At 40.0% G+C, this 14,611-nt stretch overlaps 1 protein-coding gene across 1 annotated transcript in view; it reads left to right on the forward strand.

Annotated features, from left to right (window-relative positions):
• The first annotated feature begins 4,818 nt into the window (after window positions 1-4,818).
• The window catches only part of LOC133419939 (pyruvate carboxylase, mitochondrial-like), a 290,321-nt gene continuing 280,528 nt past the window's right edge, over window positions 4,819-14,611 (forward strand). Inside the window, exon 1 of the mRNA XM_061709419.1 lies at window positions 4,819-5,093. Within this exon, the coding sequence (XP_061565403.1) occupies window positions 5,092-5,093 (2 nt within the window). The 5' untranslated portion in view covers window positions 4,819-5,091. The remainder of the gene's footprint in view (window positions 5,094-14,611) is intronic.

Raw genomic sequence — 14,611 nt, forward strand, 5'->3', positions numbered from 1 at the left:
TTTTGGACAGATTTAGCTGAAGGTGACAGCCCTTCATCCAGGCAGAGATATCAGAAATACAGGCCGATATTCGCATTGAGACGGCCGTGTCACCAGGTGGGAAGGAAAGGAAGAGCTTGGTGTCATCGGCATAGCTATGGTAGGAGAAGCCGTGAGAGGTGATGATTTCACCTAGTGAAGTGGTGTATAGTGAAAAGAGAATGGGGCCAAGCACCGATCTCTGTGGCACCCCTGTTGCCAGCTCATGCGATCTGTACACTCGTCCTTGCCATGATACTCTGAAAGATCTTCCTACGAGGTAAGACATGAACCACAAGAGGATAGATCCTGGGATGCCAAGTGTTGACAGTGAGGAGAGGAGGATGTGGTGGTTGACCGTGTCAAAGGCAGCAGACAGGTCGAGCAGTATGAGAACTGAGGACAGACCAGCAGATCTGGCAGCCCGCAGTGGCTCATTAACTGACAGAAGAGCAGTTTCAGTCGCGTGGCCCTGCCTAAAGCCAGACTGATTTGGACCATACAGGCAGTTGTCGTGAAGGAACTGCAAGACCTGGCTGAAGACTGCACGTTGTAGAATTTTAGACATGAATGGGAGCAGTGAGACCGGCCGGTAGTTTTCAACCTGGGCAGGGTTGAGTGTGGGTTTTTTCAGCAGCGGGGTGACCCGAGCTTGTTTGAAGGCAGAGGGAAAGATGCCAGAAGTTAGAGAGGAGTTGATAATGTGGGTTATTGCCGGTTTGACTATCGGTAAAATGTTCTGCAGGATGTCGGTAGGGACAGGATCGAGAGGACAGGTCGTAAGTTTTGAGCCGACTAGAAGTTTCGACACTTCGTCCTCGTTTAGAGGCCGGAAGGAGCAGAGAGAGGCACCTGTGGCCGGTTGGAGTGGGCTGAGGTGGGCAGGCTCAGAGAATTGGTTACGGATAGTAGCAACCTTTTCAGTAAAGTAAAACGTTGTTCTGGTAAAACGATACTTTGGCAGCCTTCAGGCTGGATGTGAAAGAAGATAGTTTTTGTCGGTACTCAGATAAGTCCGTGCACTCTTTGGATTTGAGCCACTTTCTTTCTGCTGCCCTAAGGCTAGTTCTGGACAATAGATCTATTGTCCCATGTTTTTTAATTGAATACATCATTTGTCTTTGCTAAAAATATGTTTTTTTTCAAAAATAATACTTCCTGCTCCATTATTCTTAAGTAATTGTGCTATTTCTTTGTAATACAAGCATTTGTTTCATCTTCAGCTCTTCACTGAGCCAGACCAGACATGTTTACTTCATGTTGGGCTTAAAACATTAGAAGATTCTCATATTAATGTTGCTGGTCTGGAAAAACTTGTTTTAGTTCACGTGTGTGAGGATTATTTCTCAACTCTAAATCAAAACGTATCTTGTAAATTAATAAATAAATTGAATGCAATATCCTTCCACAGTATTCTTGTTGTATTTTGACCAAAACATGTCACAAACATTTAATTGATGCATCAGAACTTTGTGTTTTTTACACATCAAGCAAATTTCAACACATCCTTTCACAGAAAGATGTTGAAAAAAATAGTAGATGCATTTGTCACCTCAAGGTTAGATTACTAACTCCTTGTTATCAGGTGTCCCAGCAAGACGCTAAAGTCTCTCCAGCTGATTCAGAATGCCGCCACTCATGTGCTAACAAGAAATGGGAAAAGAGACTATCACCCCAATATCAGTCTCCTTACACTGGCTCTCTGTAAAAGCCAGAATTGAGTTTAAAGTCCTCCTACTCTATAAAGTCCTGAATGGTCAGGCTCTTAAAACATAAGAGGTTTAAAACCTTCCTCTATGAAAAATCCTATGCTTAGAGTCAGCTGCCTGCCTACCTGATGTTACTGTTTTTTGGAAGTTTTGATGTTTTTTGATGCTTGTGTTTTATTTTATGATGAGTGATATCTGATCACCTTTATCACTGATGCTGATCTTTTTCTGACGCTTATGTTTTTATACACTATTTTATGATGTGTTATATCTGATCACTTTTGTCTCCCGACAAACACCAGGAACCGGTCATGAAATCACTACACTGGCTTCCAGTGAGTCAAAGGATAGAGTTTAAAATCTTACTGCTGGTCTACAAAACACTGAATGGTCTTGGTCTTGGTTAGTTAGTTAGTTCCCTATGAAGCTCCCAGACCCCTGACGTTCATCTGGATATGGTTTGTTGTGGTTACCAAGAACCAGAACCAAGCAAGGTGAGGCAGCGTTCAGTTATTCTGGAACAAACTTCCTGTAGACCTGAGGTCTGCTCAAACTGTCAGCTCCTTTAAATCAGGGCTAAAGACATTACTGTTTACTGAAGCTTACTCTTAAATTAAATAATAATAATAATAATAATAATAATAATAATAATAATAATAATAATAACAATAACAATAATAATAATAATAATAATAATAATAATAATAATAATAATAATAATATATTTTATTTATAGAGCACTCTTCATTCAGGGAATCTCAGAGTGCTTACAAGATTAAAACAAGTTAAAACAAGTACAGGAAAAGGTCAGTATCAATACAATTTTAAAAACTCAGAGACTGAGAAGCGGCGAACAAACAAGCCAGTGTCCTCTCCTCTCTACTCTCCTTAACAGTTAAAAGCTTTCCTGAATAGGAAGGTTTTCAGGCCTGTTTTGAAATTATCCAAGTTCTGTGGAGCCCTCAACTACTTACCTGCTGTACTCTACTGCCCTTACTTTTTAACAACTTGTGCTTCTTTATTATTTTACCTCTTTTCTTATCATTTTATTTGTTATTTACTGTTTAATTGTGTCTTGCCGCTTATAATGTTGATGTAAAGCACTTTGAATTACCTTGTGTTGAATTGTGCTATACAAATAAACTTGCCTTGCCTTATGCGTCACATTAACGCACATCCTAGGTCACGTCTGTGCAGACTCATTACTCCGGCACTTTAAAACCAACATATTGTACATTTTTTCTTTTAATATTATTTGTTCTTTTGTATTGCACCAATCGCCACAACAAACTCCTGAACAGTTTTTATCTGTCAGCAAATAAATTGCTGAACAAGACCTAGTTCTTGTGAAAGACTGAACTGAGCATGTCTCTTGCAAACAGAGATTTTTATATCATACATACAAGCCCAAGACTATTTATCGTTTTTCTATCCTTTTATTCCACGTACTGTTTTTATGTTTTTATGTAGATCATTCATGCACTATGCACTTAGTTTTTATGTCTATCTTTTAACTGCAAATGATGAGCCTGCACAAACAAGTTTTTTACCCATGTTACTGAGTAATATGATGTGACAATAAAGATTGATTGATTGATTCAAATTCCTTGTGTTGTGTGTGTTAAACTACTTGGCAATAAACTTATTTCTGATTCTGATTCTGTACTCTACTGCCGTTACTTTTTAACAACTTGTGCTTTTTATTATTTTACCTCTTTTCTTATAATTTTATTTCATTTTATTTGTTATTTACTGTTTAGTTGTGTCTTGCTGCTTTTAATGTTGATGTAAAGCACTTTGAATTACCTTGTGTTGAATTGTGCTCTACAAATAAACTTGCCTTGCCTTGCTTTGCCTGGAAATCTGTTCACTCGTGAATTTTATTTTTAAAGACAATTAGAAGAACAAAATGCAACATTAACAAATAGTCTGCAAAAAGATCATCACAAACATCACACTCACGACTACGCAAAATGAGTCATCAAATCTAGAAGATAACCAGATGTAATTTTATTTGTTATTTACTGTTTAATTGCAGAGTTGTCAAGTAACGAGGTACAAATACTTCGTTACCTTACTTAAGTAGAAATTTTGGTTATCTATACTTCACTGGAGTAACTATTCTTCAGACGACTTTTTACTTTTACTCCTTACATTTTCACACAATTATCTGTACTTTTTACTCCTTACATTTTAAAAACAGCCTCGTTACTCTATTTCATTTCGGCCTTTAAAAAAAAAACTATCCAGTTAAATTGCTCCATCCGGATAGAGTGAATTTGGTTGTGGTTGTGGCACAGATGTTCTTGTCCAGTTTTGTTCTTACATCCGTTCCCTCAGATTCCTGCAACTAAACTTGGATGTAAATTCCAATAAAGGTTAGGATAAATGATAACATGCCTTTGAAGTTTGACTTTTTGCACCATTACAATACTTATAGGCAACAAGTCATCATATCTCCTGCTCTCTGAAACACATGTTAATGCTCAATAGTACACATATATGGTTCTTTAATATATTTGCATTATACTAAGATACATTCATTTTCAATGGCTTTTGTCCTTAATGGTTTTCCCCCCCTTACATTACTTTTACTTTTATACTTTAAGTAGTTTTGAAACCACTACTTTTATACTTTTACTTGAGTAAAAAGCTTGAGTTGATACTTCAACTTCTACAGGAGTATTTTTAAACTCTAGTATCTTCTACCTGAGTAATGAATGTGAATACTTTTGACACCTGTTTAATTGTGTGAATTACCTCGTGTTTAATTGTGTTATACAAATAAACTTGCCTTGCCTTGCCTCTGTTTTTCGTGTTGTAAAGAAGTCATGAGATGACCTTTGTTATGATATGACACTATACAAATACATTGAATTGAATTGAGATGTGCTTCTTCTATATGATTGACGTATGTTGTCAATAAGGAGTTAAAATAAAAAGTGTTTATTTAAAACACTGCTGCTCCCCGCGTGCTGCCATGCTCCGCTGTGATTGGCCGAGAGTCGGGATGGGCGTGTCCGCCCGCGTCACGTCAGAGAGGGGAGGATGAAAGCAGCGAGGGCGAGGAGGAGAGAGATTATGCAGAAAGCAGGCGCAGTGGAAGTACTATATCCGCCACACAGAGACTGCCAGCTGCTAGCTTCGTTAGCCGCGGTAGACTGGTAGCAGTGTGTGCATGCTTGGTGAATGTTTGCATTCATAAACCCACCTATCTCCCTCGTCCTCCTCCAGCCGGCTGAGTGTGTTTGCGGAAGCGGAGGCGCATCTATAAACACGCTGTGATTGTCTGCTGTCTACACTCGGTGTCCGGTTACTCGGCAGTGGATTCACATCACTTGCTGTCACCGACAAAACCACCAGCATGTGAGTACCAACGCGTGAGTGAGTGAGTGAGGGTGCATGAATGAATGGATGGATGCACTTGCCTAAGTGACAGAGAGGTTAGATGAGTTGACTTGCTGGTGTCTTGCTGCCAACGTGGTCAGATGTTGCAAGAGTAGTTATCACAACTGTTGTAACTACACAGTTAGTCAAGGGCATCTGAGACCTGTGTCTGCCTGCACCAAAGAAAACTTGTTCAGGACTGTAACTAAACCTTTAAAACTAAAATTTAGTGTCTATCCCAGTGCATATAACATTTTCAACCTGTTTCAACCTGTGTTTCCTATGTAAATGATAAAGTGTGTATTTCTTCTCTTATGCTCCTTTTCCTAGAGTTTTGTCTTTTAACTATTCTACTTTAGTAACTTAAGAACAACATTATTTATCATAGGACTGTCTTAGAATCAGACACGAGAGCAGGTAGATCATCACAATAGATTGAAATAAAATCAGGTCTGTTGTGTTGACAACGTCAGTCCATTTAGATTAACCCAATAAAACTTTAGTTTTTGCTCTCTGAGAGCCACGGTACTCATGCCTACTCATATAAAAAGAACTGGACAAACCCTCATGTGATCCTATAGGTTTCCAAAGACTGTTGTTGAAGCCAGATCTTGCGCCAATCCCCTAAAGATGCAGATTAGGAGGAAGAAACAAATCTGATAGTTGTGCTATAGCCTCGGATGCTGATTATCATCATTTCAAACTAGCTTTGATCAAATTCCATGCATTCATCCTCGTTTCAGATATCACTTCTGACAAAATGACATGCGAAACCAGGATTGTCGACATCTAAAATGAGGACAAGGAGCAGCATCCCAGGCTGCAGCTACTCCTTGCTGGAGTCGCTAGGCCATAGACACCATAGACTCCAATGCAGCTGCCATCAAAATGAAAATAAAAACCCCAAAACAAACAACAAAAACAAAATTCAGTGATCCTTGCTATCCTTGCGTGGTGGCGGCACCTGCACGACTAAAGCACTTAGAAAAAAGCATGTAAATGAAAATTCCCTCTCCCATAAGGAGCGACTTTCCATTTTAGCTGGTGTAAAGAAGGAAAAAGTGACTGTTTACATGTAGAAACCTGCAGTCTACATAAGATCCTTATTTTGTCTTAAGCCAAGCATAAATGGAAGCTTTGTATATGGATCATTTTTCTCACTGGCTTAGAGTAGCTGAATTTTTTCGCTTTCGTTATTCCCACCTTCAATCCCTGTGGTCTTTATACTGTTCTGTACTGAAACCGTGGTTCATGCTGAGCAGCTGTCCCATCCCAAAGCACAGGAAAGCCTGGTGGAATCTGTGTTGTCTGTCTTAATCCATACAACACAGAATCCAACCAACAATGATAGGTTATCGATTGCTTTTGTTTTCTGCAAGAAGCAGTCTCCTCCTGCTTTACAGGGGAACGCTGAAACGCTCCCAAGCCAGCTGAGAGGCGTAATACCTCTAGTGTGTCCTGGGTCTGTCCTGTGGCCTCTGCCTCATTGGACTTTCCCAAAACACCTTCCTAAGGAGGCGTCCAATCACCTCCCCCGGCTCCTCTCTAACACTGATTTTATTCCGAGTCCTTACTGGATGGTGGAGCTTTTTATCCTATCTCTAAAAGAGAGTCTAGACACCCTGATAGTACAAAATAGTACATATTTTGTACTATTTTATTTTATACTTATTCTACTTTTTTTTTTACTTCAAATTTTGAAGGAAAACACCACTCCATGCTGCTTTAATTTTACTGTATGCCTCGTACAATGACAATAAACGTCTGAAGTCTGAGTTGGTAACACACACTTACAAAAATTAAGGCCTTGGACTTTTCAGAAATGGAAAAGACAACTTTGCATACAATTGTAGCAATGTAGAACTTGTACTGACAGGAATTAGTGTTTCTTCCTAGGGATAAATTGTTTGTTACACAAAGAAAATGTCAAACAAACATGCAAGACCTCAAACAGGTTGTTCAAGAGGAAAAGAGATGGAGAGGTTAGCCACGATGTGACTTACATAGGGTGGGGCTTCTCCTCCACCTGTCTCTGTCTGCTCGCCCAAGTCGCCGGCAGCAGCACGCTCAGCTGTGCTGTGAGATATCATTTTACGTGGAAATGGCATTAAAGTAAAAACACAGCCGTCGTAAAAAAGTGATTGGTTGAAAAAAACATCTTTGAATGTGGGTTCAAAGATTTAGCCCTAACACCACTCTCTGCCAGGCTGGGTATTGTGTCCCTTTTCCAACTGCAATACCTCTCATTCCCTGGAAGAATGAGTGATAGACCATATACTCTTTCTGACAAAAAGGTACAACTGAAGAGTCATTTAAAAACACAACCCCCTTCATGCACCGCACTATATGTACCTAAAGCTTTCTTCTTTTTTTCTTACACTTAAAATAAAGTGCCAGCAGATTTAACTCAGCAGTTTTTTGGATTGTTTGAATTATTAGAGACTTGCCGGTGGGCAAAGCTAAAGGCTCATGAGTGCATCCACTTGGTCCTTGTACTCATATTTATACCAAAATGCACACAGATGCCATTTGCCATCGTTACACAGTTTACATAACATCCTACAAACAAATGCCTAATGCTTCGTTAGAAACATTACTACATCCACCGGGGTGAAGAATTAGAATCAGAATGACTTAATTTCCAGTGTCAGTGAAACAGGTTCACAGATTAGGACATTTCTCTGGTGTAATGGTGCAAATAATGAATAATGAAAAAAGTAAAAAGAATAAAAGATCAAATAAAATGAGGACAACATTAAAGATAATTAGGAGGGCATGCAGGATTAAAATATGGCAAGTAAAATAAATATGCTAGGTGTGAAATACAGGTACATGTGCAAATACGTAGCCGGTTCTTTAAGTGGCTGTGCTGCGTCAAATACTTCCTGTCTTGTCTATGCCGTCGTAAATGTCTGCTTTTAAAAGTTTTTTGGATACACATCATCACCTACAGCAGTGTTTCCCAATCATGGTCCTGGTCCCTGTCCTGCATGTTTTATGCTACCCTGCTTCAGCACACCGTGATGCAAGGAGCTGTGTCATCAACAGAGTTGTGCAGACCTTGATGATGAGCTAATGAGCTAATTAGAATCAGGTGTGTTGAAGCACATGCAGGACAGGGGGCCCTCGGGACCAGCACTGGAAAACACCCACCTACAATAAGACCATGCAGAGAAATTCTGCCTCTGTGATGTCATAGAGAGATTATGTTAGGAAAAAACATTCCAAAACGAGGTGTTTTCATCGCTTTGAAATTAAAAATACTTTTTTTTATTCTTTTCTTTTTTTTTTTACAGGATTATTGTAAGTTAACATATTTTTATATACTTTTAGAGACTCTGGTCACATCTAAGATGCTAATTCATCATAACACTGTTGTTAAATCAGAAAACATGTATAGGCATAATATGGCTACTTTAAAAAGTTTGCCCTTTTTAAACTGAAAGTTATAAGTAAAAAAAGACCAACATTTTATTTATTTAAAATAATCCAGATGTATTAAGATAAACTATAGAAAATAGGAAGTAGACAGGTTAAGTTCTGAGGCTAATTTTCAGTGGAAAATGTAAAAAAAAAAAAAAAAATTCTATTAGTATTAAAAATGCAATATAGCAAGTTGATACAGAGAAACATCATCTCAGTCAGTCAGAAAATGCAGGGATGAATTCTGCATATCACCTTTCTTTGCAATTACAAATCAAAAGATGAACATTTCTTTAAACACTTTCTTATGTGGACGGGGGGACTCTTTAAGGGAATAAATTGTGGTTTATGTAAACACTGAAGAACTTTATCTGATAAAATGTTATTTTCATGATTCCCATTACAGAATATAGGTTACAAACACAAAACATATACAGCTCCTTGAAAAGCTGAAAAGCCCGAATGTCCTTGATAGTCCTCACAAACTAAATAACAGGATGAGTAGGCTTCTGTTAAGCTGCTGTGGGTCGGTGACATAGGAAAGATGTTAAGCAACATTACAACAACTAAGAGTTTTGTGAGGAATCTTGTGTTTCCAGGATATTGTATATCCAAGATGGAGAGCAGCAGGAGGAGGATGGAGCATCTTGTTGACACAGCTGGTAAAATAGTTAGTGCTGAGTGACGGTGAAAGTCAAGACTGATATTTCAGTGTACCACAGATCAAACTGTTGTTTTAAACTCAAATTAAGTTACTTTATTTTCTTAGTAGAGTGATTTAGAATATATTTGACCTATAAGTATTTTGTGTCAGAAAGCTCCATATTCCAACCTTTTATGAGACCAAACAGACCACATTTTTATGCAGAAGTTGAATCTAAAGTTGCTTTCATGTTTAAAGGGAACGTGGATTCGCACTTGAAATAGCTTTCTGCATTTTCACAAGGACTGGTCTGTAAAGAGCCCCTGATCTGTTTTGTCCCAGTTTGCACGCAGACATTCATCATGTCTGCCTGTGCGGTCAGAAGCAGGTGGGACAGACTCAGTTGCAGGAGCTGGAGGAAGATGGGAAGAAAGCGAGCATTGGATTAAGTGTGCATCCATCTTGTCCATGTCTTATAAAAATAGCATCTCCAGGAATCTTTTAAATTGATGTAAAAGTACGTTGCCCCAGTTAAGCCCTCTCTGCGGAGAGAGATTTTTGTGGATGGCATTCCCACCCACAAATTCATCCTTGTTATCCTCTTTGGAAACTCGTGCTGAGTGACTTAAGGCCTCTCAGCGGTGTATAGGTGTATGATTTACACACATCAAGCCAGCTTTGTATCGGGGGAGTCTTTGGTGAGAGACACAAAGCTCCTCGCCCCTTTTGTTTTGCCTGTGTTGCAACAGAGATGCAATGCAAAAGCCTCATGGTTCCAGCTCAGGGTCATTCACACACACAACCAGGCAGAGCAACAGCAGCACCTTTCAAGTGCTGTTTAATACATCGATTTGTTGCTGCAGCTCTTATATTCTCCTTGGCTTTAGTGGGGAACTACACCGGGGTACATCAGATAAGTATATCACATGAGTGCAAATGTTTAACCCTACTGTCTCGCTGGCGTAAAGTCCAGATAGTGTCCAGTTGAACGGGTGATTGCCGAGAGATTACACACCAACTGACAAAGGTGTTTTGATTACTGCACCTGCAAGGGCAGTGAAACTAGTGGAGTGTGTGTGTGTGTGTGTGTGTGTGTTACATAATTGTTGCCTACAGAAGGTGTGTCTGAGGCTCCTGGTGAATGACTAGATGCCTCATAATTAGCGGTTACTGTGGGAGCTTGTTTGTTTACGGGATTGGTTGTGAGCGTGTGCAGCATAACTTGTGTAGATGTGGCTGGGATGGATGTCTCCATGTGGTTACTAGACTAGAAACCAGTCAACAACGTTAACTTGGAGGTGTGCAGATCTGCAGCAGATTTGCTGCTTGATATTTCTTCGTACCTCTATACTGTTTTCCACTCTTTTAACTTTTCATCCAAATACACATTGATATGAATATATAAGCATATTTTTGCGTGTGCCATCTTTGATGGTCTGTAATAAAAAAAAAACTAAACTCAAGTCTGCAGCATCAATACTTCTTTAAAGCTTTGGGGCTGAATAATTTTTATTTATTTATTTTGAGTTTTTTATTTCGGTCCATTTGGATACAACATAATACAACATAAAAAAAAAAGGTCCAATATATTAAATGGCACAGAAAAGGTATAGGCTGAAGCCAAGGCTTATTATGCCTACCCTTTTATGAACCTCGACTCAGGAGGTTTTATACAAAACAAAACTAATAATTTGGATTCAAACATTGAAAAAGAATGGATGTATTGGACAAGTAACAAGCAAACAAGCAAAGACAAAAAAAAACAAATATGAAAACAAAACAAAAAACATACTATAAATTGCAAGGAGTGATACATTAAGTGGTTCTTGGCAAGAGACTGTGCAGCGCGGAGAGCAGAGGTTAAGAGTAGGGTGTGTAAAAAATTAATTAATTTATTTATTTAAGTGGCTTACAGGGCACCTGGTATGATGTGGTGCTGCTTCACCAACTCCTCGGCTAAACGGCCGCGGTGAGCGGTCGAGCAAACACTTGCTTCAATATGCTACTATCATGGTATTTATTATAATATTATCATATCAATGTTTTATATTTATTTAATATTTTATTTTTAAACTTATTTTATTTATTTTTGAATTTGGTTACAGTAGTGCATAGTTTTAGTTCATTTTCTAAATGATTCCATAGCTGGACCCCCTTTATTGATACACAGTTGTTCTTCGTATTGGTCCGTACACCCATTTTCTTAAAGATACATGACCCCCTAAGTTGATATTTAGACTCCCTAATTTCAACTAGCTCCTGCATGCAGGGTGGGAGTATATTATTGTGTGTTAAAACTGTATTAATGTCCACTAGGTCCTCCAATTTTAGGGTGTTTGTTTTAATAAAGAGTGGGTTGGTTGGAGCCAGGTAGTCTGCATGGTTTATAATTCGTATTGCTTTCTTTTGCAGTGTTGTGGAATTTATCAAACCAGTTCAGAAGTCCGCTTTGTGGTTTTTTATGAGGTTTTATTGAGCCGGCGGTGAGCGTGTCTACACAGGCCAGAGGTCTGGTAGAAATGCTGACCTCGAGTGAGGTTGTAATCAGATTCTTATACAACAAGGAGTTTAACAAATGCAGGAATACACTAATCAGGCAAGAGACAAAAGGTAATTTACAGTCGGATGTGAATCGGGCCAAATGTCATTATCAGACATTTGGCATGACTGACACAGACCTCCAAATCACCCCATGGGGTGCTCTCTTGATTCCTGTCTGTTTGAACCAACTTCCAGGTGTCGGGATCTGCCCGGGGGGTAGGAAGTTGAGTAGCAAGTTGTAGCTTCCTCAAAAGGTCTTGAGTCCAGTTCAAAGCCCTGCAGGAGGTAGGACTGGGGCGACCTCCCCCTGCAGGGGGCCAAGCTGTCAAAATTCTTCATCAATTCACAATTTTTTTTTTTTTTTTTTCTTTTTGTTGAATTACAGTGGAGTATTTTGCAAGTGAACCTTAAACATGTGATCAGAAGTCAAATAACAACAAGCCAACAAAACAAATTCAAATATCAAGTAACCAACGTGTCCTAACTGTTCTTTAAAGCAATCAAAAAACTAGTTGCGACAGTTGTATGTAACGTTTTAGCAATGTCTTTCAAGTGATGCGTTATTTCTTGGACTGTGGCATTGCGGGTATAAATGTACAACATTCAGTTTTAATGACAGCACAAGTTCCCCCTTGAGAAGCTAATAAATCCATCATCCCTAAAGCAGTCATTTCTTGTGAGAGCATAGGCATGTCTTTTGCAGTGGTGTTGGCTAATCTTCAACTGCATGGGATAAATATCTTATCTGTTCCAAAGCTGCCATGACTCCGTAATTTGGAACGAGGGCACCAAAAAATCTTGTCCATGGTGTTTGTGTGTGTGTGTACAATTCTCTTCTAACAATGTGAACGATTCTCATGGCTGGTACCGCATGGCCCAGACCACATATTCCAGACCAACCGTTTGGAAGATATTCACAAGCCTTCACGCCACAAATCCAGTAAACATCCTTTGGTAGAGGTATGGAACAGCGATTAACCATTGTAGCAAGGTAGCTATAATAGTGGATTTTGGCTGGTTTTAGGCTTAACAAGCGGTTCTTCAGAAGGAGAGCATGTGGAGTCACAGTTTGGCCTGTGCTGCTCCTTTGCTCCCCTGCTCCCCTGCTCCCCTGCTCCTCTGCAGAGGTCCCAGGTGCTGGAGCTCAGCTACTTCCGGGCAGGAAGAAGAAGGAATCGGCTGGTTTCCGCTGCATGGTCGAGGAGTTGTGTTCTTGCAGTGGGATGCGTGGAACCAGGTTAGACGCCCCTCACACTTGACGGCGGTGTTGGTGGTGAGCAGGACGTGTTGAGGTTTAGACCAGCGAGGTTTCAGGGCGTTTTTCCGTCGGAACTCCCTGACACAGACCCAGTTGCCGGGTTGGAGGTTATGGCACGGTTTGTGACTAGGAGGAGACTGGACAGCTTTTACTTGTCTGTGGATTGACTGGACAGCAAAAGTTTAGAGTACAACAGAATGATATCATGGATTCATCCATGGCATGGAAGTCCATCTTCTTCATATATACAGAACTGAATTGCTTGGTATGGTCATAGGTCTACCCATAATCCTTTCATGAAGCGTGAGTTTTGTGCTTCCTAATGGGTTTTAACAGGTGTCAACATTGTCCATTTAAGTCCAGTTTAAAATTCTCTGCACATACAAAAACATTTTCATACATGAACATTTTCATACAAGAATAATTTCATATCCCTCACATAATGTCTATTTGCAGAGCTTCAAAAAAAATCACGGTGGGGGGAAGTGTTGATAATGTTTGCAATATTTTTATAGGATGCAAATCTTGGAGCTTATCAGTCTTTCAACACTATCTGACACATTCCCCCTTTTTCTCATCTGTAGCCCCTTTCACACAGCCAGTTCGAGGCGGGAACGTTGCGCCTTTAAGCCGCCTCGCTGTTCTGTGTGAAAGTCACGGAGGCGGAATGGGGGGGCGAAGTGGCCCCACCAATAAGCCGGCAGCGGAGGTAGTCACAGAGCCGAAACGGGGTCTGTGTGAATGACACAGCCGGCATGCCGGCATGCCACTAGACGCTGACGCTGTCGTCACGCCTCTGATTGCGGAACGCCGGCATGCTGTGTGAATTTACAGACGGGAGCGGCGTTATGCCGGCGTTGTATGGTTCTGTGTGAACCAACATAGGCGGCGTATTGGCAGGACTTCTTTACACCAATATTGCGGAATCTCTGTGTGAAAGGGGCTTGTGATTGCCAACTGTGATCAACTATTCACGTGTACAAGGATGTTGGTGCAACAACGCGGCCGTCGTTGCTGACCCACAAATTATTTACATTTTTACAACCATGGGAATGCTACAATCCGTTTTTCCTTCACCTCAGTAGTCTTCTTGTAGGAGAGCTACATCATTAGGAGAAACCAGGTCGTTAGCGGGTATAGAAGGGCAAAGTTTTACATAGACAGGTAAGCCAAATTTGGCAGTTTCTTTTGCTGCATGGTCAGCTGAAGCATTGCCTAGTGAAAACAGGGTTGGACTGGGTGTGGGCTTCACATTTAACAAAGCAATAGATGAAGGTAGTTGACAGGCTTGTAACAGTTCACCAATCAATTAACCACATTTATCTCCGAGGATGCGATAAATGCTCGGTTCGCCCACAATATATAAAATCTATAAGATACAATATACACAACCAAAAGCATATCTGGAATCTGTATAGATTGTAACAGTTTTACCTTTTGATCAGTATATAGTTTCATCTACTTGGGTGGAGCTGGAGAGGGGGGCGCTTTCAACAATTAAGAATTATCACAAATTGTATAACCTGCGTATGGTATTCCATTTTTATAAGCAGAGCCGTCAGTGAGGAAAACAGGAAAAGTCAGGACGAGTGTTAAAGACAGAGGTGTCAAAAGTATTCTCATTCATTACTC

This window comes from Cololabis saira, chromosome 20, assembly GCF_033807715.1.
Source record: "Cololabis saira isolate AMF1-May2022 chromosome 20, fColSai1.1, whole genome shotgun sequence".
Classification (NCBI taxonomy): domain Eukaryota; kingdom Metazoa; phylum Chordata; class Actinopteri; order Beloniformes; family Belonidae; genus Cololabis; species Cololabis saira.